The sequence below is a fragment of the Leucopleurus acutus genome, assembly GCF_964270905.1.
Source record: "Leucopleurus acutus genome assembly, chromosome: X".
Taxonomy (NCBI): domain Eukaryota; kingdom Metazoa; phylum Chordata; class Mammalia; order Artiodactyla; family Delphinidae; genus Leucopleurus; species Leucopleurus acutus.
In genome coordinates, this window is record NC_139148.1 from 131,658,493 (window position 1) to 131,685,515 (window position 27,023).

The following is a 27,023-nucleotide window of genomic DNA, read 5'->3' on the forward strand; positions in this document are numbered from 1 at the left end:
CTGAATTGAATTGTATTAATGTCATCTAAGAAGATAATAATCCTTTCGTCTAGGAGGGTAATTCTGAGCTGTATCAGTACCTATGAAGTTGGATAAGACTTACTTGCAGCTTTGCAATGACATGAATACACTTTTAAGTATGGTGTAATCTGTAAAAGACTGCTTCTATTAATGAGTTTAAGGGCATGGTACTGAGAAACTTTGTTCTTTCTTTGTTTCTTTCTTTGTTTCTTTCTTTTTCCACACTGGGGGGCATGTGGGATCTTAGTTCCCCAAGCAGGGTTGAACCTGTGTCCCCTGCAGTGGAAGCAGGGAGTCTTAACCACTGGACCGCCAGGGAAGTCCCGAGAAACTTTGTTCTTTAAAATCATAGATCTTAAAAAACTTGACTCATTGAAATCCTATCAGTGAGAATAAAAGGATCTGAGATGTTCAGAGAAGTCACAACCTTGCCATCTCGTCCAGGTACAATTGTCTCAGATCAGGGTCTTCCATCAAAGAGGGGACACAACATTATGTATTTATCTTAACTCTGGCTCCAAGGACAGTGCATTGAGCCCTTTCTATACCCAGGCCTGTTAACTCTTTTTGTTTTTTAATTTTATTGAAGTATAGTTGATTTACAATGCTGTGCTAATTTCTGCTGTACAGCATAGTGACTCAGTTATACATACATGTATATACATATTCTTTTGCATTATGGTTTATCAAAGGATATTGAATATACTTCCCTGAGCTATATACAGTAGGACCTTGTTGTTTATCTATCCATCCGATATATAACAGTTTGCCTCTGCTAATCTCACACTCCCAATCATTCCCTCCCAAGCCCCCCTTTGGCAACCACAAGTCTGTTGTCTATGTCTGTGAGTCTGTTTCGTAGATATGTTGATTTATGTCGTATTTTAGATTCCACATATAAGTGATATCATATGATATTTGTCTTTCTCTTTCTGACTTACTTTGCTTAGTATGACAATCTCTAGGTCCATCCACATTGCTGCAAGTGACATTAGTTCATTCTTTTTTATGGCTGAGTAATATTCCACTATATCTATCTATCTATATCTGTATCTATATACACACACACACCACATCTTCTTTATCCATTCCTCTGTTGATGGACATTTAGGTTGCTTCCATGTCTTGGCTATTGTGAATAGTGTTGCTATGAAAATAGGGATGCATGTATCTTTTCAAATTAAAGTTCTGTCTGGGTACATGCCCAGGAGTGGGATTGCTGGATCATATGGCAACTCTGTTTTTAGTTTTTTTGAGGAACCTCCATACTGTTTTCCATAGTAGCTGTACCAATTTATATTCCCACCAACAGTGTAGGAGAGTTCCCTTTCCTCCACACCCTCTCCAGCATTTATTATTTGTAGACTTTTTAATGATGGCCATTCTGATCAGTGTGAGCTGGTACCTCATTGTAGTTTCGATTTGCATTTCTCTAATAATTAACGATGATGAGCATTTTTTCGTGTGCCTGTTCCAGGCCTGTTAACTCTTTACTCATTGCCTTACTTTTCTTTGAGCCTATGAAAACACTGCTTTATTTAAATTTTATCTAGGGACTTCCCTGGTGGTCCAGTGGTTAAGACTCTGAGCTTCCACTGCAGGGGGCATGGGTTCCATCCCTGGTTGGGGAACTAAAACCCACATGCCCCGCAGCATGGCCAAAAAATAAATAAATAAATTTTATGTAAATCCCACCAAGACCTCTAAAAACACCTATCTCTTTTTTGAGGCTGAACTTTGTTTCTCTTTTGAAGGAGCAAAAGTAAAGTTCAGTTTTTGTTTTCAGATATGAGTGATTTGATTGTATTTTAACATGTATATTTGAGTACATATAGTAATGGAACATTTTAAATTCTGTAGAAAGATTTGTGATTATCCTTTAAGAATGGTTTACTTTACCCTTTAATGGACAGCAACAAGAACTTTTGGTCAGTCAAGTTTCTTAGTAAAATTGTTTTAATGATTTAGATGGAAATATTTCTAAGGAACAGTTTGAGACTGTGACTGTATGTCATTTGTAACTTCAGCCATCTGTTGAGCTTGCACACGTGATGCATTCTAGCAGAAGATATTGATACTTTCCATATCATTTAAGATCGCAGTGGTTGTGCCATGGGAATTAAAAGGCAAAATGAAAATATGAAGACCTTTAGAATACACAGTGAGCAGATAGTTTGGATTAACTAGATACAGAAAATATAGCATTCTTTTTCATAAGAAAGTTGGATAGAGGAAACCATATTTTCCATATTCTTATTTCCAAAAGATTTTCTAATATGATAACAAGTGAAAAGAGAGGTTTTTCTACTGAAAGAGCTGTCCTAACTCTTTTGCTTAGCCACACTTGCATAGGTATTTTCAATTTCTTTGTCTTCAGGACACGTGTGGGTAAATTCTTCACGGGCATAGGCATTGTGGAGATAGCGCCAGACTCCTGAGAATTCTCCTGGAATGTCGAAATCACGGTATTTCTTTGCAGCAACCTAGGGTTTTGGAAAAAAAGAGGAAAAAGCAATTGGTAGTGAGGGGCATCAGTAAAATGCCTAGTGTGTAAAAACATATGTCAAAAATTAGGATCATTGAGGACGTGTTACCTACACAAAAAGTACTACAAAATAAACTTAAAGAATCTTGGATTTACTATTTTAATGTTTTGTCTACAAATGTAGACAAAACTCCATGCTTGTAATCATTTTTATTATATTTATGGTGTATTTAGTTATGAAGAAGGAAGCACAGAAAAAGAGCACAGATCTTTTCACTGTTTAGGGTTCGATAGTGTCTTACTTCTTTATGTATTCTTTGTGTCTGGCATAGGACCTGAGATAAAATAAGGTCTGTTCAATAAAAACTTGTTAAATGAACAATTAGTTAATAATAATAATAATATTAATAGCTCACTTTATTATCACTTGTTATGATCCAGACACTTTTCTAATATTCCATATGCCTTAATTTAATTTTCTCAACAGTTCTGTGAAATGGGTACTATTACCCTTGTTTTATAGACAAGACAGTGGAAAACACCTTCTGATTTAGGAAGAAAGAAACAAGAAGTTTTTATGCTTCCCAGAGAAGATCATTATGGATTTTTCCTCTGAGGAGAAAAAGGAGACATACCCTATGCATAGTGATGATGACAAAGCCCTCATATAAAAACTCACACTGAATGGTCACTGTGCTTCCTGTTGGCAACTCCCAAACTCCTCTCAATCATTCAGCCTGCCCTAGGAAGACTTACTTTAATAATGTTCAGTTTGGGTAACAAACTGCAGTCAGCCAGTGTCAGCTGATCCCCATCCAAGAACAATCTTCTGGAAACTGTGAGTTCCTCAGCACTGTCTGGATCAATTTCATCTAGAAGTGGGGTGTTCAAGTAGTCATCCAGACGCTTAAATTCTTTGAGCAGAGATTTTTCAAAATCTGAGGCAATGAAGTCAAAGGGTTGCTTATAAATGTGCAGTCTTCATGACTAAATACATTCCCAATATGCTTTTCACACATTTAGACATCTCTATATACTTAACTAGAATGCTCAACTACCCACTGATAAGACAGAATCAGATGTTTAATCAAATGGTGAGTAGACATATTTTTGGACTCTTCTTGAGGAGGTAAATTGGGAGGAGAGTCAAAGAAAAAGAAAGGTAATATATATTATCACTCAAGAAGAGCCAGAAAGTGGAATCAGAGACTAATAGCGCTCATGATTCAGAGAATAGTAAACCTATTCGAGAGTGTTTGTGAGAAATGGTAGGTGCTATGGTTTAAGAAACCTTAAAGGTACACAAGACTGGGAAAGTTGGGGGGGTTAAGAAATACAGTCCAGCAGTTAGTTCACCCCTGGCATGTCAATGTTCTAATAGAGCTAAATTCGTGATTCCTATATTGAATATTAGATTCTAAATCCAGTAAAACTTCATGCAAGGAATTTCAGAAGAGAGAACAGAGAGTGAGATGAAGAGTATTCCCCAATATATACTATATATTCAGGAAAGTCCTATTTTAGTTGAGTCAGAATATGAGAGTGAGCATGTGAGTGAGAAAAACGAAAAGACTTAAAGAAAGGTATCTTACTCTTATTTGCCTCCTTTTGTGCGTTCTTAATGTATGCAGAAAACTTGGCAAAGAGGTTACAGCCCACATCAAAAGACTCCTTGTTCTTGGGACTCAGGTGAGGATACCTTAAAAAGAAACATCACTGCACATAACATTCACCCATAACAAGACGTAGACCTGGTGTCATTGTTGCACTCTACTGAGAGAAGTTTTGGAAAATTGTGCTGGAAACTGAAGGTGCTGAGAAACCTTTCATTGGAAATATGTTTTTTTTCCCACTCTGAGAATACTTTAGCTTCTAAAGTTCACAGGGAAACCAGCTCTTTGGAATTCAAAGCTCATTTATCTATAGAAACAATGTTTCAAATGGCTGTTGGGTCCCCATACTTGCTCCTAAAAGCCTGTTTGGCAGAAGATATGGTGGTAATACGTTTTCAAAGATAAGTAGTAGGAAAAAACATGGCTTCAAATAACAAAATACATAAAAGAATAAAGAGGATGGAGAGGATGGGGGAAAAGTAGCCAAGATGTCCTCCTCTTAGTAATACAAAGTTAATTTAGCATAATAAATTAAAGTAATGTAATTTACCACATTAACAAATTAAATAAGGAAAACTGTATGATCATGAATAGATGCCCCAAAAGTGTTCAGTGAAAATCAATTCCTATTCATAAAACCCCACACTAGCAACTAGAAATGGTTGAGCCAAACACTTAGCCATCTTCTTTGATCCCTCTTTCTCTCCATGCCCACATTTGATCCATTAGCAACTCCAGCCAGACTACCTTTCAAAATGTATCCAGAATCTGTCCACTACTCACCACCTCCACTGCTCCCTGCCTGGTCCAAAGCCTATATTACTGCAACACTTTTTGATTATCCCCCCTCTCCCATGCTTATCCCTCACACTCCCAGGATATTCTCCACTTGCTGCCAGAGCAGTCATGTTAAAACTTAAGTCATATCATGTCTCTTTCCTACTCATTACCTTGCAATTTCTCCATATCATTCAGACTCAGAGCCCAAGTCTTCACAGTGGTCTACAAGGGCCAGTGCGATCTGACCCAAGCTTACCTTCTGCTCTCATCTCTTCCTACTCTCTTCCTTACTTCACCTCACACTGACCTCCTTGCTCTTCTTCAAATAGGCCTGACAAGCTTCCACCCCAGGTCCTTTTCACTTGGTCTGCCCCTAAATAAAGTGCCTTCCCTCATTTATGCACACGGCCCTCTCCCCCTCTTCTTTCAGGTATTTTAATCTGATATATCCTCCTAAGTGAGGACTTTCTCTGGCCACCTTATCGGACATTGCAACCTCTCCCCTGGCCCTAACACTCACTACTTCCCTCCCTTGCTTTACTTTTTCTTAGTATTTATCATCATCTAAAATAGTTTATATTTTGCTTTCTATCTTGCTTATTTGCTGTCTTCCTTAACTAAAATGTAAGCTCTGCTAGGGCAGAGAACTTTTGCCCATTTTATTCACTGATGTGTCCCAAGTGCCTAGAATAGTACCTGACACTTATTAAGTATTCAGTAAATATTTGTTAAATGAATTTATTAATTTCTTTAACTTGGTCAAAAGTATCCATCAAAAATTTTCAGCAAGCATCATTTTAAATGGTGAAATGTTAGCACTATTTCCTTTAAAATCAGTAAAGGATGAAGATAATCATGATCACTACTGCACTTCAACATTGTGCTGAATGTACTGATCAGTAAGACAGGAAAAAACATCATTCTATTTTTACATTAAGTTTAGGAACAAGACAGAAATGCCTACAATTACTATTATAGTTGACATTTTTTTGAGGATTTAGCAAGTGGAGGAAGACAACAACATAAAGCAATCAGTATAATTATTGTAAGAGAAGTAACAATATAATTGTATACTTAGAAAAGCCAAGAAAGTATAGAAAAACAATTACTAGAATTAATGAGCTATTTTGGTAAGATGGCTAAATACAAATCAAACATTAAAGAAATAGCTTTTCTATGTTAGCAATAACCAGAACGAAATGGATATTAGTAGCATATTCCACTTACAATAGTGACAAAAGTATAAAATATTTAGAAATAATTTAATGCAAAAGGTATAGAATCAATATAAAAAAAAACTACAAAATCTCATCAAAGAACATAAAACAGACATTTAGGTTCATAACCTAAGTGTCCATCAGTGGATGAATAGATAAAGAAGATGTGGTTTTACACACACACACACACACACACACACACACACACACACACACACAAAATGGAATATTAGCCATGAGAAAGAAGGAAATCCTGCCATTTGTGCCAACATGAATGGATCTTGAGAGCACTATGGTAAGTGAAGTCGGACAGAGAAAGACAAATACTGTATGAATCACTTATATGTACACTCTAAAAAAGCCAAACTCATAAATATAGAGAGTAGAATGCTGGGGGCTGGAGGAATTGGGGAGATGTTATTTAAGAGTAAAAACTTTCAACTAGTAAATAAATCCAAGAAGTCGAATCCGCTGCATAGTGATTATAGTCAACAATACTATATTATAAACTTCAAAGTTGCTAATAGACTAGATCTTAACCATTATCATGACTAAAAATAAATGATAATTATGTGATGGAATAGAGGTATTAGCTGATGCCATGGTGGTGATCATTTTGCACTATATAAATGTATCGAATCAATTTGTTGTATACCTTAAACTTACACAATGTTATATGACAGTTATACCTCAATTTTTTTTTTTTTTTTTGGTACGCGGGCCTCTCACTGTTGTGGCCTCTCCCGTTGCGGAGCACAGGCTCCGGATGCGCAGGCTCAGCAGCCATGGCTCACGGGCCCAGCCACTCCGCGGCACGTGGGATCTTCCTGGACCGGGGCGCAAACCCGTGTCCCCTGCATCCGCAGGCGGACTCTCAACCACTGTGCCACCAGGGAAGCCCTATACCTCGATTTTTAAAAAAGAACATAAGATGATACCCAAACGAATACTCAAATCATGTCCTCTGATGGGAAGAAGTCACATCATAAAAATGAAATTTGTATAAATAGTAATACAAATTAAATGTAATTTCAATTAAAACCCAATAGTATTTTTTAAATTGAGGTAAAATTCACATAATATGAAACTCACCATTTAAACCATTTTAAAGTGTACAATTCATTGAGATTTGTAGTACATTCACAGTGTTGTGCACCCATCACCCCTATCTAGTTCCAGAACATTTTCATCACTCAAAAAGGAAGCTGTGTTCCCATTAAGCAGTTACTCCCCATTCACTCCTAGAATCACTAATCTTTCTGTCTCTATGGACTTGTTTATACTGGACACTTCATGTAAATGGAATCATAAAATGCATGGCCTTTTGTGTTTGGCTTCTTTCACTTAGTATAATGCTTCAAGGCTCATCCTTATTCTAGTATGTATCAGCACTTCATTCCTTTTTATGGATGAATAATATTTCATTGTATGGATATACCACATTTTGTTTATCTGGTAATCAGTTGATGGACATTTGTGTTGTTTTCAGCTTTTATCTAGTGTGAATACTGTTGCTATGAACATTTGTGCACGTGTTTCTGTTTGAATATGTATTAGAACTAAGAAATGAATACACTAAAGTTGCAGGATACATGATTAATATACAGAAATCTGTTGCTTTTCTATACTCTAATAAAGAACTATTAGAAAGAGAAATTAAGGAAACAATCCAACTTACAAGTATGTCAAAAAGAATAAAATACCTCAGAAAAAATTAACCAAGGAGGTGAAACACCTATACTCTAAAAACTATAAACATTGATGAGGGAATTTGAAAATGATACAAAGAAATGGAAAAACATCTTGTGTTCTTGGATTGGAAGAATTACTATTGTTAAAATGTCCACACTACCCAAGCAATCTACAGTTTTAATGCAATCCCTATCAAAATACCCTGACATTTTCCACAGAACTAAGAACAAATAATCCTAAAATTTATATGGAACCACAAAAGACCCCCAAATACCAAAACAATCTTGAGAAAGAAAAGAACAAAGCTGGAGGTATCACAGTCTCTGACATCAGACTATACTACAAGCTACAGTAATCAAAACAGTGTGGTACTGGAACAAAAACAGACATAAATCAGTGGAATAGAATAGAGAACCAAGAAATAAACCCACACACATATGGTCAAATAATCTACAACAAAGGAGACAAAAATATACAATAGAGAAAAGACAGTGTCTTCAATAAGTGGTCACAAAGAAAGAAAACTACAGGCCAATGTCACTGATGAACATAGATGCAAAAATCCTCAATAAAATACTAGCAAACAGAATCCAACAGCACATTAAAAGGATCATACACCATGATCAAGTGGGGTTTATCCCAGCAATGCAAGGATTCTTCAATACACACAAATCAATCAACGTGATACACCATATTAACAAATTGAAGAAGAAAAACCATATGATCACCTCAATAGATGCAGAGAAAGCTTTTGACAAAATTCAATACCCATTTATGATAAAAAACCCTCCAGAAAGTAGACATAGAGGGAAATTATCTCAACATGATAAAGGCCATATATGACAAACCTACAGCTAACATCATCGTCAATGGTGAAAAACTGAAACCATTTCCACTAAGATCCGGAACAAGACAAGGTTGCCCACTCTCACCACTATTATTCAACATAGTTTTGGAAGTCTTAGCCACAGCAATCAGAGAAGAAAAAGAAATAAAAGGAATCCAAATCAGAAAAGAAGAAGTAAAGCTGTCACTGTTTGCAGATGACAAGATACTATACATAGAGAATCCTAAAGATACTACCAGAAAACCACTAGAGCTAATCAACAAATTTGGTAAAGTAGCAGGATACAAAATTAATGCACAGAAATCTCTGGCATTCCTATTCACTAATGTTGAAAAATCTGAAAGTGAAATCAAGAAAACACTCCCATTTACCATTGCAACAAAAAGAATAAAATACCTAGGAATAAACCTACCTAAGGAGACAAAAGACCTGTATGCAGAAAATTATAAGACACTGATGAAAGACATTAAAGATGATACAAATAGATGCAGAGATATACCATGTTCTTGGATTGGAAGAATCAATATTGTGAAAATGACTCTACTACCCAAAGCAATCTACAGATTCAATGCAATCCCTATCAAATTACCAATGGCATTTTTTTAACAGAACTAGAACAAATCATCTTAAAATTTGTATGGAGACAAAAAAGACTCCAAATAGCCAAAGCAGTCTTAAGGGAAAAAAACGGAGCTGGAGTAATCAGACTCCCTGACTTCAGACTATACTACAAAGCTACAGTAATCAAGGCAATATGGTACTGGCATAAAAACAGAAACATAGATCAATGGAACAAGATAGAAAGCCCAGAGGTAAACCCACGCACCTATGGTCAACTAATCTATGACAAAGGATGCAAAGATACACAATGGAGAAAAGATAGTCTCTTCAATAAGTGGTGCTGGGAAACTGGACAGCTATATGTAAAAGAATGAAATTAGAACACTCCCTGACAGCATACACAACAATAACCTCAAAATGGATTAGAGACCTAAATGTAAGACCAGACACTATAAAACTCTTAGAGGAAAACATAGGAAGAACACTCTTCGACATAAATCACAGCAAGATCTTTTTTGATCCACCTCTTAGAGTAATGGAAATAAAAACAAAAATAAACAAATGGGACCTAAGGAAGCTTCAAAGCTTTTGCACAGCAAATGAAACCATAAACAAGATGAAAAGACAACCCTCAGAATGGGAGAAAATATTTGCAAATGGATCAATGGACAAAGGATTAATCTCCAAAATATATAAACAGCTCATGCAGCTCAATATTAAAGAAACAAACAACCCAATCCAAAAATGGGTAGAACACCTAAATAGACATTTCTCCAAAGAAGACATACAGATGGCCAAGAAGCACATGAAAAGCTGCTCAACATCACTAATTATTAGAGAAATGCAAATCAAAACTACAATGAGGTATCGCCTCACACCAGTTAGAATGGGCATCATCAGAAAATATACAAACAACAAATGCTGGAGAGGGTGTGGACAAAAGGGAACCCTCTTGCACAGTTGGTGGGAATGTAAATTGATACAGCCACTATGGAGAACAGTATGGAGCTTCCTTAAAAAACTAAAAATAGATTTACCATATGATCCAGCAATCCAACTACTGGGCATCTACCCAGAGAAAACCATAATTCCAAAATATACATGCACCCCAATGTTCATTGCAGCACTACTTACAATAGCCAGGTCATGGAAGCAACCTAAATGCCCATCAACAGATGAATGGATAAGGAAGTTGTGGTACATATATACAATGGAATATTACTCAGCCATAAAAAGGAACAAAACTGAGTCATTTGTTGAGACGTGGATGGATCTAGAGACTGTCATACAGAGTGAAGTAAGTCAGAAAGAGAAAAAGAAATATCGTATAGTAATGTATGTATGTGGAACCTAGAAAAATGGTACAGATGAACCAGTTTGCAGGGCAGAAGTTGAGACACAGATGTAGAGAACAAACATATGGACACCAAGGGGGGAAAACCGCAGTGGGGTGGGGATGGTGGTGTGCTGAATTGGGCGATTGGGATTGACATGTATACACTGATGTGTATAAAATTGATGGCTGATAAGAACCTGCAGTACAAAAAATAACGAACAAACAAACAAACAAAACAACTAATACTAAACTTCCTTTGGGTTATTTGTATGGAAATATGTTAATATAAATATTTTAGACATTTCATGAAATTTCTAAAAATCTTATACGTTCTGGTATAATGTTATAAGTCATAATTCTAGTTATGACTTTAAAATGTATATCTCAGAAATAATTAAATGTCCTTGTCAATTGAATTATTATGAACTTTCATCAAATCTTTTTTTTTTTTTTTTGCGGTATGTGGGCCTCTCACTGTTGTGGCCTCTCCCGTTGCGGAGCACAAGCTCTGGATGTGCAGGCTCAGCGGCCATGGCTCATGGGCCCAGCCGCTCCGTGGCATGTGGGATCTTTCCAGACCGGTGCACGAACCCGTGTCCCCTGCATCAGGAGGCAGACTCTCAACCACTGTGCCACCAGGGAAGTCCATCATCAAATCTTTAACTGTGGTCATTTTTAAGTCTTTTGTCATTTGCAGACAGTTCTGGGTGTACTCTCTGTAAATACAGAAGTGTTCCTATAAAAGGGTTTCATCTTCAAGGCATTCATGGAAAAGACTCTGACAAGTACATATTTCTGGTAACTGACTATACTGCTGAACTGAATGAATAAGCATTTTCAGAACTCTAATGGAAAACTAATGAATTCATAAAAGTGCTAACAAAAGATCAAGATGAAAAAAAATTAATTACATGGGACTGAGTGAACTGATGAGGATGATTATAATTTTTGTGACTTTCTGTTTGAATTTAAAAAAATCCCACAAGGGCTCAGAGGCAAAAAATATAACAATCAATTTTCACTGCAAAGTAAAGGAGTTGTTACAGTGGAGGATTACTGGACTGAATGTCAATATTATGACATAGTATGAGTGTGTTTTGTGTTTGGTAATTGCAATCACTGCTGTGGTCATCCATTTACAATGCTTGGTGTCAGTTTATTTATCTCTTGTAAAAATAAATTACAGTGTGTGTGTGAAAAAATGGGCATTATGGTTTTGATTTTCATTTCTATAATGACTAATGACATTAAGTATCTTTGCAAGTACTTATTAGCCACTTGTATATATTCTCTGGAGAATTGTCTACTCAAATCCTCTTTCCATTTTAAAATTAGGTTGTTTGCTTTCTGTTATTGAGTTGTAAGAGTTCTTTTATATATTTTGGATACTAGTCACATACAAGGGAACTGCCATAAGGCTATCAGCTTATTTTTCTGCAGAAACTTTGCAGGCCAGAAGGGAGTGACATGATATATTTAAAGTTCTGAAAGGGAAAACCTACAACCTAGGATACTCTACCCAGCAAAGTTATCATTCAGAATTGAAGGAGAGGTAAAGAACTTCTCAGACAAGAAAAAACTTAAAAAGCTCATCAATACTAAACCAACCATAAAAGAAGTGTTAAAGCGTCTTCTCTAAGTGGAAAAAAAAAATTCATTTTCTCTTGCTGCCTTTAGAATTCTCTCTTTATCTTTAAATTTTGCCATTTTAACTATGATATGTGTTGGTGTGGGTCTCTTTGGGTTTATCTTGTTTGGGAGTCTCTGTGCTTCCTGTACCTGGAAATCTTTTTCCTTCATCAGCTTTAGGAAATTTTCAGCCATGATTTCATCAAATACCTTTCTATCCCTTTCTCTCTTTTCTCCTTTGGGGATCCCTGTAATGTGAATATTAGTACACTTGATGTTGTCTCAGAGGTCTCTTAAACGTTCCTCATTAAAAAAAATTTCTTTCTACTGTTCTGATTGGGTTATTTCCATTATTCTATCTTCCAGATCATCTAACTTTTCTATTTTCTATTTTCTTCTTTTGCTGTATGTGCTTTTGGTGTTATATCTAAGAATCCATTGCCGAATACAAGGTCTTGAAGAGTTACCTCTATATTTTCTTCTAAAAGTTTTATAGTTTTAATCCACACATTAGGTCTGATATATTTTAAGTTGATTTTGGTATATGATGTGAGGTAAGGGTATAACTTTATTCTTTGGCATGCCAATGTGAATATCTAGCTGTCCCAGCACCACTTGTTGGAGAGACTATTCTTTCACCATTGAATGGTTTTGGCACTCTTGAAAATCAATTGACCACAGATGTATGGGTTTATTTTTGCACTTTCAATTCTATTCCAATGGTATATTATTATGCAAGTACTGATTGTTTTGATTACTGTAGCTGTGTAGTAAGTTTTGAAATCAGGAAGCATGAGTCCTCCAATTTTTTGTCTTTATCAAAGACTATTTTAGCTATTTGTGATCTCTTGCAATTCCATATGAATTTGAGGATTGGCTTTTTCATTTCTGTAAAAACACCATTGGAATTTTGGTTGGTATTGCATTGAATTAATAGATCATTTTGGGGAATATTTCTACATTAATATATTAGGTCTTCTAATCCATGAACATGGGATATTTGTATAGGTTGAATTGTGTCCCCCCAAAAAGGTATGTTGAAGTCATAAACTCCAATACTTCATAATGTAACCTTATTTTGAAATAGGATTGTTACAGCTGTAATAGTTAAGATGAGGCCATATGGAGTAAGGTGGGCCCATTAATCCAATATGACTGGTGTCCTTAAAAAAGAACACTTTATGAAGAGACAGAGACACAGGGAGAATGCTATGTGAAGATGGAGGGTTGGAGTTATGTATATATAAGGTAATGATTCCTGGAAAACCATGAGAAGCTAGGATGTTATTTTAGCAATTGTTTGTAGTCTTCATGTACAAGTCTTTCTCTTCCTTGGTTAAATTTATTTCTAAGTAGTTTATTATTTTTGATGCTACTGAAAATGGAATTGTTTTCCTAATTTACTTTTTGGATGATTCATTGACGGTATATAGAAATAAAATTATTTATTGTATTTTGATCTGTATCTTGCAACTGTGCTGAATTTTTATTAGTTCTAATAGTATTTCAGTGGACTTTAAAGGATTTTCTACATACAAGATCATATCTGCCAATATCATTTTACTTTTTCCTTTCCAATTTGGATGACTTTTATTTCTGTTTCTTGCATAATTGCTCTGGCTAGAACTTTCAGTACAATGTTGAATAGAAGTGGCAAAAATGGCATATTTGTCTTGTTTCTGATCTTAGGGAGAAAGTTTTCAATCCTTCACTTTTAAGTATGATGTTATCCATGGGTTTTTCATAGATTCCCTTTATCAGGTTAAGGAAGCTCCCTTTTAGTCCTAGTTTGTTGAGTACTATCATAACATGGTGTTGGATTTTGTCAAATGCTTTTTCTGTGTCAACTGAGATGATCATGTGTGTTATTTTTCCTTTACTGGTGCTCTTTTATTTCTTATATGACTTTGAATTACTTTCTAATGGCCTCTCATTTCTGCCTGAAGGACTTCTGATAGCATTTCTTGCAGAGCAGGCCTACTAGCAACAAAATCCCTCAGTTTTCGTTCATGTGGAATGTCTTAAGTTCTCTTTCATTTTTGAAGGATATTTTTGCCAGATATTGAATTCTTGGTTGATATTTTCTCTCTCAGCACTTTAAATATATCATCTCTCTGCCTTCTGGCCTCCATGATTTCTGATGAAACTTATCTGTTAATCTTATTGAGAATCCCCTCTACATGATGAGTCATTTATTTCTTGATGCTTTCAAGATTATGTCTTTGGCTTTGGCTTTAGATAATTTTATAATAATGTATCTTGGTGTTGATCTCTTTGAGTTTATTCCACTTGGAGTTTGTTGACCTTCTTGGATTTATAGGTTTGTGTCTTTCATTAAACTTGGGAAGTCTTCAGCCATTGTTTCCTCAGATATTCTTTCTGCCTCTTTCTCTCTGCCACCTCTTCCCTATCATGTGTATCTTTGTACATTTTATGGTATCCAACAGGTCTGTTAGGCTCTGTTAATTTTCTTCCTTTTCCTTAGACTGGATACTCTCAATTAACTTATGCTCAGTTTTGCAGATTCTTTCTTCTGTCTCTTCAAATCTGCTGTTGAACCCTCTAGTGAATTGTTCATTTTAGTTATTGTACTTTTCAACTCCAGAATGTCTATTTGATTCCTTTTTATTATTTATATTTTTTATTGATATTCTCTCTTTATTGAGACATTGTTTTCTTGATTTCCTTTAATTCTTTGTCCATGGTTTTCTTTAGCTATCTAAACATATTTAAGACAGTTGATTTAAAGTCTTTGTCTATTAAATCAGGGTCTGGATTTCCTCAGGGACAATTTCTATTAATTTCTTTTTTTCTGTGAATGGGCCACACATTCTTGTTTTTTTTTTTTTAAGAAGATGTTGGGGGTAGGAGTTTATTAATTAATTAATTTATTTTTGCTGTGTTGGGTCTTTGTTTCTGTGCGAGGGCTATCTCTAGTTGTGGCAAGCAGGGGCCACTCTTCATTGTGGTGTGTGGGCCTCTCACTATCGCAGCCTCTCTTGTTGCAGAGCACAGGCTCCAGACACACAGGCTCTGTAGTTGTGGCTCATGGGCCTAGTTGCTCCACGGCATGTAGGATCCTCCCAGACCAGGGCTCGAACCCGTGTCCCCTGAATTAGCAGGCAGATTCTCAACCACTGTGCCCCCAGGGAAGCCCCTTGTTTTTTTTTGACATACCTTATATATATATTTTGAAAACAGGACACTTTAATATTATAATGTGGAAACTCTGGAAAACAGATTCTTCCCTTCCCTTCCAACAAATAGGGTTTGTTGTTGCTTTTTTTGGGTGTTGTTGTTTATTTGTTTAGTGAATTTTCTGAAGTATTTTTGTAAAGTCTGTTCTTTCTTGTGTGTGGCCACTGAAATCTTTTTCTCATTATCTTTGGTCAGTTATTGATTTGACAGAGATTTCCTTAAACTCCTGGAAGCAAAACAAACAAAGATACAAACACACAAACAACAAACCAAGGGATAAAAAGCTCTCCTGGTGTTTGTAAGCTGGCTCTGTGTTTGGGTACTCCTTCAATGCTTAGGTATGCAGTTTATAATTCTGCCTTAGCCTTCACTTTCTACTTGTGTGGTGCCTGAATTTAGCCAGAAGTGAAAGCTTAAAGTCTTCTCAGGTTGTTTTTTCTGCGCATAGGTTGAGACTTGGGCATGTGCTTGGACTTCTAGATTCCCTAGAATACATTAATTTAAAGCCCTTATTCCACTATCTCCCAAGTGTCTCAGCCTCTTTATTTTTTAAAAAATAAATTTATTTATTTATTTTTGGCTGCATTGGGTCTTCATTTCTGCACGCAGCCTTTCTCTAGTTGCAGCGAGCAGGGGCTACTCTTCATTGTGGTGCATGGGGTTCTCATTGTAGTGGCTTCTCTTGTTGCGGAGCATGGGCTCTAGGTGTGTGGACTTCAGTAGTTGTGGCTCGCGAGCTCAGTAGTTTTGGCACGTGGGCTCAGTAGTTGTGGCACATGGGCTTAGTTGCTCCATGGCATGTGGTATCTTCCTGGACCAGGGCTTGAACCTGTGGCCCCTACATTGGCAGGCAGATTCTTAACCACTGCACCACCAGGGAAGTCCCATCTCAGCCTCTTTTTTTTGCAGACTTTTCAGTTTGTCTATTGCTTTCTCCAAGTTTTATTCCTTGTCCCATGTGGCAGTGGCTAATACATTTGCTTCTAAACGCCTTCCATGAGTGCCAACTGGGAAGCTGCCTCAGCCCTGAGGAAGCTCCAAAGTAGGTGAAAAAAAAGGCAAACGCTTGAGTCAATCCCTCGAGGTGCCACCAGGTCAAACCACACAACCACAGTTATTTGAGAATAAGGTCCATATCCTGTCCTCTGGTACAAGCAACCTGTTTCTGCAATGTGGACTGCTCTCTTAAAGGCTTCTAAAGAACTGAGTAGTTGAGGATGGTAACAGGGTAACCTAAAATGCCACAGGGCTCTCTTACTGAACTTTTGCTTCTTTATTCTTCATTAAGAAACCCCAGGCTGCTTGTAAATTTTTGGTTAGATTCCAGAGTTCTGGCAAAGTTGATTCTGACAGCTTTTGCTGGGCTATTAATTGTTATTATGGAGGGATGACATTTTGGAGTTCCCTACTCCACCATTTTCATTGATGTGGGTATCTAACAGGTTTTAAAATTTTAGATGAAACAAAGATTATATGGAAGAGCTCTGGTATTCAGCAATGTGGCAGACTAAATAACCACTCTGGAGGACCTTGTCAAAAGAAAGTTCATTTTAGCATTGTTTGTAACACCAAAACTTGGAAAATATCTTCCAGCTGTTTTCTCCAACAATGGTAACTATTATGAACCAGGGATTTTTATGTGTTATCCTATATTTCCTTTTAAAAATGGAAAATTTTATTCCAGTTATCCAATTCCTGCTCCACCACTGACTATTGCATGTGTCAAGCAGAAGGTGGAAAGAACTTGTCTTTTAATTTATTTGACTGTTCGACCATTAATATCTAAGAGAGATGTTGCACATCACTCAAAGATCCTGGACTTTGAACTGGATGCAGTAACTGTAGGGGACTTGGGAGTTATCTCTCTTGGGAGTAAGTGTGTTCCATGTATGGGAATAAGGATACACACATTTATTTGGATGGTCAGAGGGGCAGAATATGGAAGATAACACAGTTATGTAGCACTTTCTCCCTCTCTCTCTCTCCCTCTCTCTCTGTCTCTCATTAACTGAATCTTATTTTATTAGGGATGGCAATAAACATGGATGAAAACTATGTTTCCTAGCTTCCCTTTGTATTTAGGTATGACTATGTGAATTACTTCTGAATAATGAGATGTTAATGGAAATTGTTGAATGTGGCTTCTGTGAAAGCTCCTTAAAGCTGACTTGCATCTTTTGCCCTTTGCCCTTCTCCTTCTTCCTGTGTGGGAGTTAGATCTGTTGCCTGGAATTCCAGCAGACATATTGTCACCGTGAATTAAACTTAAGACTGGAAAACTCACCTGAAGAATGGCAGAGAAGAAATATTAGATAGAGCCTGGGTCGCCAGTGAAATTATGGAGCTGTCATTCTACCCCTACAATGCCTCATTCTTGGTGTCTTATTATGTAAGAAAAATAAAACCCATATTTATCTAAACCACTACTTTTTGGGCCTCTAGTTAGAGTTGAATGCAATCCCTAAATGATACATAAGCTAAGAGAAAATCAGAAGAATTTGACAAGGTAATTCACAGAACAAAACCAAATGCTCAACCAACATGTGTAAAGATGTTCTAATTCACCTATTATTCAGGGAAATGCAAACTAAAGTATCAGTGAGATATCACTACACCCGTCAGGTTGCCATGAATTTTAAAAGAGTGATAACGCATAGTACTACAGATATGTGGGAAAAGTGTATACTTATACACTGATGGATAAAGCAGTAAAAATTTTAAAAGATATATACCATTTGAATTTTACTCCTGGAAATCTATTCCATGGGAATAAATACACCAGTACATAAGGACATATGAGCAAGGATGTTATTTATAGCACTGTTTGTAGTGGTAAAAAACTGGAAGGAAAGGGAATTTGTTATTGTGCTTATATGAACATAAAAACGGGTATGGAAAGATAACACAATAGATTTTTTCACTAGTTAACCTTTGGGAGCAAGAAAAGTTTGGAGAGATGGTTTGAGGGGAGGCAGTAGTAGAGGAAGATGGATGAGGAGAAAAGAACAAAATAAGACTCAACACTCGGAGCCGGTGCTTAAAATATAAGAAGCCACCAATAATGGATGAAAGAGACATAGTATAGGTACACAGAAAAGAATCTAAAATAGTATCCCTAATTTCTTAAGTAGGAAGAATTTTGGACCGATAGAACCTTTTATTTATCATATGTATGTGTAATGATTAAGACATTAGTTTTTAGAGCAGTTTTAAGTTTACAGCCAGACTTCTGACCAGTGAAAACTGTGGGATAATAAATGAGTGACGTTTTAAGACACTGAGTTTGTTGCACAGAAATAAAAAATGAATACAGTAGGCTTATTGTTTCCAGATACTATCCTGGGTGGGCAGAGACATACAACTGTCATTCAAGTGTAGACAGTGGAGTTATGGCCTCTGGCTAACTGTGAGAGACCTGTTTCTTGGTTTTCTTGTGTTGGGTATGTTCTATCTTCATGCCATCAGTGGTATAATGGACTAGTCCTGACCAGTCCTCATGGACTATACAGTGCTATTACCCCATGCCCTCGCTCCTAACCCACCATAGGTTTCTTCTCTATTTCTAGACTACAGAGAATTTACTTTCTTATTTTAAGCAAGCTATGCATTTTAAAAATAATTTGAAATATTATATTGACTGTCTTTGTGTATTTGAAGTTGAAGGGGGGAAGTTTATGTGTGATAGACATAATATTTCTCAACCTGTAGAGCTAAGAGATCAGACTGAATTAAAGGCTATTTCAAAATTGTAGATCTTCTGAGGGCTCTACAATAAAATAAGTCTGAATTCTGTCAGTATAAATGTCCCCAAACTTCATTATGGATCAGATAACATGGATAAAATTAAATGTGGCCTAAATTTACTTGTCCTCCCTAAATTTCCAAGCCTATCCTTTGCCCATTCCTAATATACTACTTGCATCACATAAAGTTTTAATAGCTTTACATATGTTAAATAAACAATTATGTAGTAAAGTTTTCTAATCATACATGGAGTGATCGGGGGATCTTTGCAAACTTTTCTAGAAAGATAGCAAAAGAGAAGTCTGAAATTGAAAAAGAGTTAGATGTTTAGAAGAATCCTCAATCTGCAATAAATAAGCCAATAAAATAGATTATCTCAAGAACAATAATATCCTGTAAAAATGTTGTACCTTGGAGGAGCCAGTGTGTGCTCTAGGAACTCCTCAATTTTAATGAAGTCTGTTTTCAACTCCTTGTTATATATCAGGAAGGGAGGATTTGTGCCTGGGGCTAAGTCCTTCAGCTCTTCAGGCTTTCTATGATTATTGAAAATAAGCAGAGTTAGGCCTCTAGATAAAGTACACATTATGCAAACACCAACATTGTATTGGTGTCTACTGATTTTAATCCCCAGAATGAAACATGTCCTGATTTGTCTTACCTGGTCATGTCAACAGTAGTCACATTGAATTTAACTCCTTTAAGCCAGAGGATCATAAAAAGGCGTTGGCAAAAGGGACAGTTTCCAATACTCTCCCCATCACTTCCAGCCTATTAAGATAAAGAAAGGCTTCATTCATTCATTTGCTCAATAAGTACGTATTGAGTGCCTGCTGGGAAATAAGCTAGTTGCTAGAGACAAAGTTGGTAGTCCTTAATCTCATGAATTCTACCATCTGTGGGCAGAGAGAGATAATGAAGCAAATAATTTCATTGTATGTAAAATTACCAGAGTGATGAGTACATAACAACAGAATGCTGACTAAAGACTATGTTCATTTTCCATTTTCATAGATCCTGCCAAATTTCCTTCTTGAAAGGTATATTCAATATTTTCATTGGAACTTTGATTTCCTTATTCTGTGACTTGTTTGTTCATGACAATTTTATATTTATCTATTAAGGTGATGACCTTTTCCTTATTACTTTGGAAAAATTACTTGTATACTAAAGACACTAACTCTTTTTGATAAAGTTACATGTAATTTTTAAACAATGCCTTATGTAAAATTAAAATTTTACATAAAATCTTATATTGTTTTCCTTTATGAAATCTGGTTTTCCTGATCTGCTTACACAGCTGTTATGTACATCAAGATTGCAAAGAAAAAAATTACTTTCTTATTTTGTTTTACTATAAAGATGTTCCCTCATGTTTTCTTCTAGTAACTTTACGGTTTCATTTTTGCATTTGTTTCATCTATTTAGAATTTATTTTGGCATAAGGAATGTATTGGGACTCCAGATTTATTATTTTTATTTTATTATTTTACAAATAGTTAATAGTTGTCTTAACACCACTCATTTAAAAATTCATCTTTTGCTCAACATAGCAAATTATTAGAGAAAGGCAAATCAAACCTACAATGAGGTACCACCTCATACTGGTCAGAATGGCCATCATTAAAAGTCTACAAATAATAAATGCTGGAGAGGGTGTGGAGAAAAGGGAACCCTCCTACACTGCTGGTGGGAATGTAAATTGGTGCAGTCACTATGGCGAACAGTATGGAGGTTCCTTAAAAAATTTAAACAGAGTTACCATATGATACAGCAATCCTACTCCTGGGCATGTATCCAGATAAAACTATAATTTGAAAATGCACCTGTATGCTCATAGCAGCACTATTTAGAATAGCCAAGACATGGAAGCAACTTAAGTGTCCATTAACAGATGAATGGATTAAGAAGATATGATATATATATATATCCATTATATATATAATGGAATGGTATATATAATATACATATATAATGGAATGGTATATATATAATATATACCATATATATATATATGATGGAACACTACTCAGCCATAAAAAATGAAATAATGCCATTTGCAGCAACATGGATGTACCTAGAGATTATCATACTGAGGGAAATAAACCACACAGAGAAAGACAAATATAGATGTGGCTTATATATGGAATCTAAAATATGACACAAATGAACTTATCTATGAAATAGAAACAGACTCATAGACATTGAGAGCAGACTGTGGTTGCCAAGAGGGGCAGGGGATGGGAGAGGCATGGATTGGGAGTTTGGGATTAGTAGATGAAAACTATTATATATAGAATGGATAAACAACAAGGTCCTACTGTATAGCACAGGAAACTATATTCAATATCCTGTGATAAACCATAATGGAAAAGAATATGAAAAAGGATGTGTATATATATATATATATATATGTAATTGAATCACTTTGCTGTACAGCAGAAATTAACACCACATTGTAAATCAGAGACACTTCAGTGAAAAATGAGCACATCTTACTTTATGTAAATTATACCTCAATAAAGTGTATTAAAATGGAAAATGTCAAAAAGAAGAACAGAAAACCCCTCAAATAAATGATATTATGCAGCGATTGCAGACGTTGCAATGACAAAGGTAAGGGTATAACCATGGAAGGGAGTGCCTGAGAGATTATGAAGAACAAGGTCACTGGAGGACAGAAAGCCAAGGATGTGAGAGGACAGAGTGTTGGAAGGGTCATTTGTGTAGATATTAAAATCACCAAGAATTATGATAGGCATAGTGTTGAAGAGTGTGACAATGATCCAGGAAATAAAATCCTTAAGAAGTAAGGGAAAGTGACCTGGGATTGGGAAGACTACTATAACAAGGAGGGGTAGTGGTTGGTTTAGTCTGATTTTATGAGACAACCGAGATATTTCTCTGGATGGGAGAGATAGAATGGTCTGGAAACAAGAATGAGGAGCAAGGACATCTAAAGACATCTACCTCATCGCCACCCTCAGTGGTAATAGAAATGAGGAAGAAAGGGGAGCCTCTCCTTGAGAAGGCTATAGCTGATGTTGTCTCCTGAGGGGAGATCCAAGTTATAGACACCTCAATCTCAACATGTCCCAAAGTGAATTCTTTCCCTTTTCTTTACTCCACACACTTACCTACTCTTTAGAGTTCCTAATCCTGTGAAGTGCACTGCTATCTACTTTGGATTTGTGAATTATGTTCCCCCCAAATTAAAATGTTGAATCCCTGTCCCCCAACGTGATGGTAGTTGGAGGTGAGGTGTTTGGGAAGTGATTGGTTTAGATGAGGTCATGAGGGTAGAACCCTTACGATGGGATTAATGCCCTTATAAGAAGAAACCAGAGCTCTCTCTCTCTTTTTCTTTCTCTCTTTCTTCATCTCCCCCAACAACTATGCATATAAGGTCATAGCAAGAAGGCACCTATCTATAATAAACCAGGAAGAGAGTTCTCACCAGAAACTGACCATACTGACACCTTGATCTTGGACATAATTCTTATTTTTTGGTAAATTTTCCTTTTCCTGGCAGTGAGTACAACAGAGGAAATAATGTTTATTGTTGCTCTTTTGTGGCGTCAGGGAGTGAAGAGGTATGGGAAGAGGCAACCACCTTGGCAGCTGAATTTCTTTTGTAACAGAAGTCAGGCTAAAGATCCAATCATAACTGGGGTTAGTGAATGGAAAGTTGATTAGGCAGGAAGAAGAATGAAGTCTGATAATAGATACAGCAGGAAGGGTGGGTTGCCTTTGGCAAAAGGAAAGGCAAAACAGTGAGGTGTGGGGGAAATGTAGCACAATTTTACAGGAAAACTGAATTTTTTTCTGTTTATAATAATGCTGATTTAAAGTGCAACTACACAAAATGTATGAATATACAATGGAAAAAAGACAGGCTCTTCCATAAGTGGTGCTGGGAAAACTGGACAGCTACACGTAAAAGAATGAAATTAGAACACTCCCTAACACCATACACAAAAATAAACTCAAAATGGATTAAAGACCTAAATGTAAGGCCAGACACTATAAAACTCTTAGAGGAAAACATAGGCAGAACACTCTATGACAAAAATCACAGCAAGATCTTTTTGACCCACCTCCTGGAGAAATGGATGTGAAAACTACCACGATGTGGTCATTCACCAAAACAACTTTTTCTCTTTGCGTTTGTGATCTATGTTTCTAAACATGAAAAATAGTAATGGCTGGAACATCTGACATTTATTGAATGTTTGCTATGTTAACAACTACTGTGTCTTAAAAATTTATTTTATTTAATGCTTATAATGAAGATGATCCTGTGAGGTAGGTTCTGTCATTACTCTTGTTTTACAGATGAGGAAATTGAAGTTCAGAGAAGCTGACTTGCTCAAGTACACTCAGCTAGACAAGAGTTGATGACCCATACACTCTTCTCATGTAGCTAATCCAGGACTGTCTACTCCACAATCCACACTCCTTAAACACTGCTTTATCCCAGCTAATAGTTTTATTGGATTTTTTATTAATCAGTCTTTATAATAGTCTTTATGATAGTTCTAAGATAATTTGAAAATAGTCTGAACATTCAGAGAAGAGTATCATCTCTTTTTCTATTTTACATTTATCAATAAAGACAAAAATATTACATTCAGGATTTTGGCCCAAATGTTAGAGTCTATAATGTTATGTACAAATCTATGAAAACTTAATTTTAGACTGGTAGAGAACACAAAAACTCCATCTATCAATGAACAACAAACCAATAAGATAAACTCTGCATTTAGAGAAAACAAAATGTGTTCTTTTAGAAAATCCTTTGTTCTTAGTTCCTGAATATAAATCTTGCCGAAATCATTCAGAGTTGAAAGGCAATGTTTTCACTCACTCCATGGAACACATGGGGGTGTGTGATATAAATTCTTAATTGTGTCAGGAAAGGACTTACTTTCTTGTAGGGATCCCATCAGTGGCATTGGGAAATTGTGGTAGGGTCCCCAAACATAGCTGGGGAAATTACAGACTCATTTAATCTTTAGAAAGATACCACATTATAAGGGAGATACAACTGGTAAACAGTAGTGCTTTTTAAATTTTCTCATTAACATTTTCACCCCTCTCAGCCCCTATTCCCCCTCTTCTATGAAACTTCTAGAGATCTTTGGAATCCATCTCAAAGCAAAGCAAAACAAAAACCCAGATCAGATGATACTAAAGGTTCTTCCAGAAAATCTGTGGCTTGTATCAATGTCATTAGATAAGCTAACATCTAGAGGATTTCATCTAATGAAATTCTGGGAAATGTTACTAAAAAGTGTGCCAAGTTGAAAACAATGAATTAAAATTATGCACAGCTATTTTAAGGGACTGGAATCTTGACCCTGCCATTTACTAGCTATGTGACCTTATGCAAAGCTACTTAGCTACTTTTTGCTTTAGTTTCTGTAACCATAAAATAGGGTTAATAATAAACCACTTAGCACAGCCCCTGCCATAAGTACTCAATAAATGATTAGGTTTTTAACCTGAAAGTTATTATTTAATTTAACATTTGCTCATCCAACGTGTGATTTCCTAACTTCCCCTGTCTCGATTACCATCCAAATTACGGGAAGTCTATGAAGATAAACACACAGATCAATGCCAACAACTGGTTAGAGGAGTTTGATTGGATTGAATAAACAAGTTTAGACAAAAGAAACTAGTTACCCTATGAAGAGACTTATTACCTCTGGTTTGGAATTGGTAGTTATAAGAAGTCAGTTAGGAAGTTAAGGCTTACTTATGTTGCATCTGAGCAGTGACATGTTTTGCTAGAATCCAGAGATAGGAGAAGTAGCTCTTATGCCCCACAGTCAAGCAAACACTTACTTGGATTGTTTTGCTATGCAGGAATTCAAGAGTCTCCTATAATTTTGTAAAGGCTGGTTAATTATGTCCTTGATGTATATATGTGACCAGTTGTCAAATATTTTAAAATTACTGTAAAAGTATTACTTTGGCCAACAGATGTTTAACCTAAAATTTGGTAAGCACACCTTATTTTATGCCTTTGTAGGCCATCAAGAGGCGATGTAGTTTTAGAGGCAAGTTACTTAAACCTTATTTCCTTAGCTTACTTACCTAGAAATCATGAGGACAATATTACTAAAGTTTTGAGTACTATTACCACCACTGCTACTGATGATACTACTTTACTACTATTAACCTATCTTCTAAGTTGTTAGGACTAAATGAGATAATATACATAAAGTGTTACAAAAGGGTTAAGCATGATATAAGAGTTTGTTTTTATTATTACCATCCTCAATACTTCCAATAGTCAATGAAAATATAGAGAAAAATAGTTAATATAAGCAAGGATTTAGGAAACTATGTAATTTCTACTTGGAATAACCCGTGCAAAATTTTTCTTTTTCTTGATGAGCTAATTTAGAAACACATGTTCCTTTCTCCTGCTTTAGGGGTTTTCCAAAGGGCTTTTCTGAAATGTTAAGACATTAAAAAAAAAAAGCCAAGGCAAAAAACCTCCTACTCATATAACAGGCACACAGACTCCTGGCTTTTTTCTCCTCTAGTGTCCGTTTGACCCTGCTGTGATGTTCATCCATTGTGGGAGAATTTTTGAAAGCTCTATTTGGACCATGTGTGGGAATGAGGCTCTCAGGCCATTCTTGGCCCTCTCCTCCCCACATTCAGGCCTTCCAAAACATATCTCATAAAACACAGATTATGAGAACTGGAAAGCCCTTAAGGATCATTTTGTCAGGCTCCTTTATTGTACAGATGGAAAAACAAAGAGGGAGGGAGGGATTTGTCCAAGGTTACATAGGAAGTCACTAATAATACAATTAACTTGTTCTAACTACCAGCCAGTCTAGTTGTCTTTCTACCATATCTTCTTGCTTTTTTCAGATGGGGTGTTTTTCTATTGTTATATAAGAGCAGCCAAACACCCAGGTATTCTTCTAGGACTCAGAGTAGGTATAAAATTACAAAATTATTTCCTATCTCTAGCTGAAATGTTGACTTAAAAAAAAAAGCTGAGGTCCAGTGTCAAGGAATAATACATTCTGTATGCTCTCATTATAGCTAGAAAACTTACCTTCACAAAAAGCTCAATTTCAGGGTCTGTTTGACTGCTGGGCCTCGGGTCTGCCATCTTTCTGTTTTTATTGCCAGTTTTCAGCCCCCTGCCTTCTGTGCAGTCCACAGTACTCACAGATTCTTTTCTTCCAGTTTTATCCAAAGGCTTAAATGAAGGTTGTGCTTTAAGAGGAAAGTTCAGCTTGTAATAGTCAGAGCTGGGCTAGTCTCTCTTCAAGAGGTGCAGAAAATTCTAGATGCTTGAGAGTAACTCTTGAATTTGTTCTCTTTCTTCCTCTTGACCTAACATTTGAATCAAGGAGGAGCCGATGGCGTGTGTATAAACTGGCTGGCTAGAAGGGTGGGGGAGTTTCCAAAGACGCTTCAATGCTATGAGTCAGCAGAGAGAAACACATACACACAAACACACACATGCAGTTTCGATATATCAAGCAGACCAGATGTTCTCTAGAGCTTCCCTTTGAATCCTGGGCTCCATGCCCAGAAAATGGCCTCTTATGCTGTTCTTGTAACCTGACAGCAGCAAAAATCTCTTCCAGGAAAAGGCCACAAGTGACTCGGGTTTTAGCATTGAAAAGGATGTTTATCTAATGACACTGTCTAAACGTTGGTTTAAAAAGAAGTGGGCTTCCCTGGTGGCACAGTGGTTAAGAATCCGCCTGCAAATGCAGAGGAGACACGGGTTCAAGCCCTGGTCCGGGTCCGGGAAGATCCCACATGCCGCGGAGCAACTAAGCCCGTGCACCACAACTACTGAGCCACTTTGAAGCCCAACCCATAGGATGGCAGAAACATTTGCAAATCATATATCTGA

General features: G+C 36.4%; 1 protein-coding gene across 2 annotated transcripts; it reads right to left on the minus strand.

The window, feature by feature from the left end:
• Nucleotides 1–1,967: 1,967 nt before the first annotated feature.
• On the minus strand, nt 1,968–26,486 carry CLIC2 (chloride intracellular channel 2). 2 transcript variants are annotated; one of them, XM_082864188.1, is made up of 6 exons: nt 26,208–26,486; nt 19,785–19,894; nt 19,534–19,659; nt 4,099–4,205; nt 3,263–3,378; nt 1,968–2,504 (listed from the first exon to the last, which is right to left on the minus strand). In XM_082864188.1, exons 1-6 carry the CDS (start codon nt 26,262–26,264, stop codon nt 2,343–2,345), a joined length of 678 nt encoding a protein of 225 aa, XP_082720314.1. In that variant the 5' UTR covers nt 26,265–26,486; the 3' UTR covers nt 1,968–2,342. The 2 variants fall into 2 exon arrangements, with proteins under 2 accessions (XP_082720314.1, XP_082720313.1); XM_082864187.1 differs by having other exon boundaries at nt 3,263–3,444.
• Between the last annotated feature and the right edge of the window lie 537 nt (nt 26,487–27,023).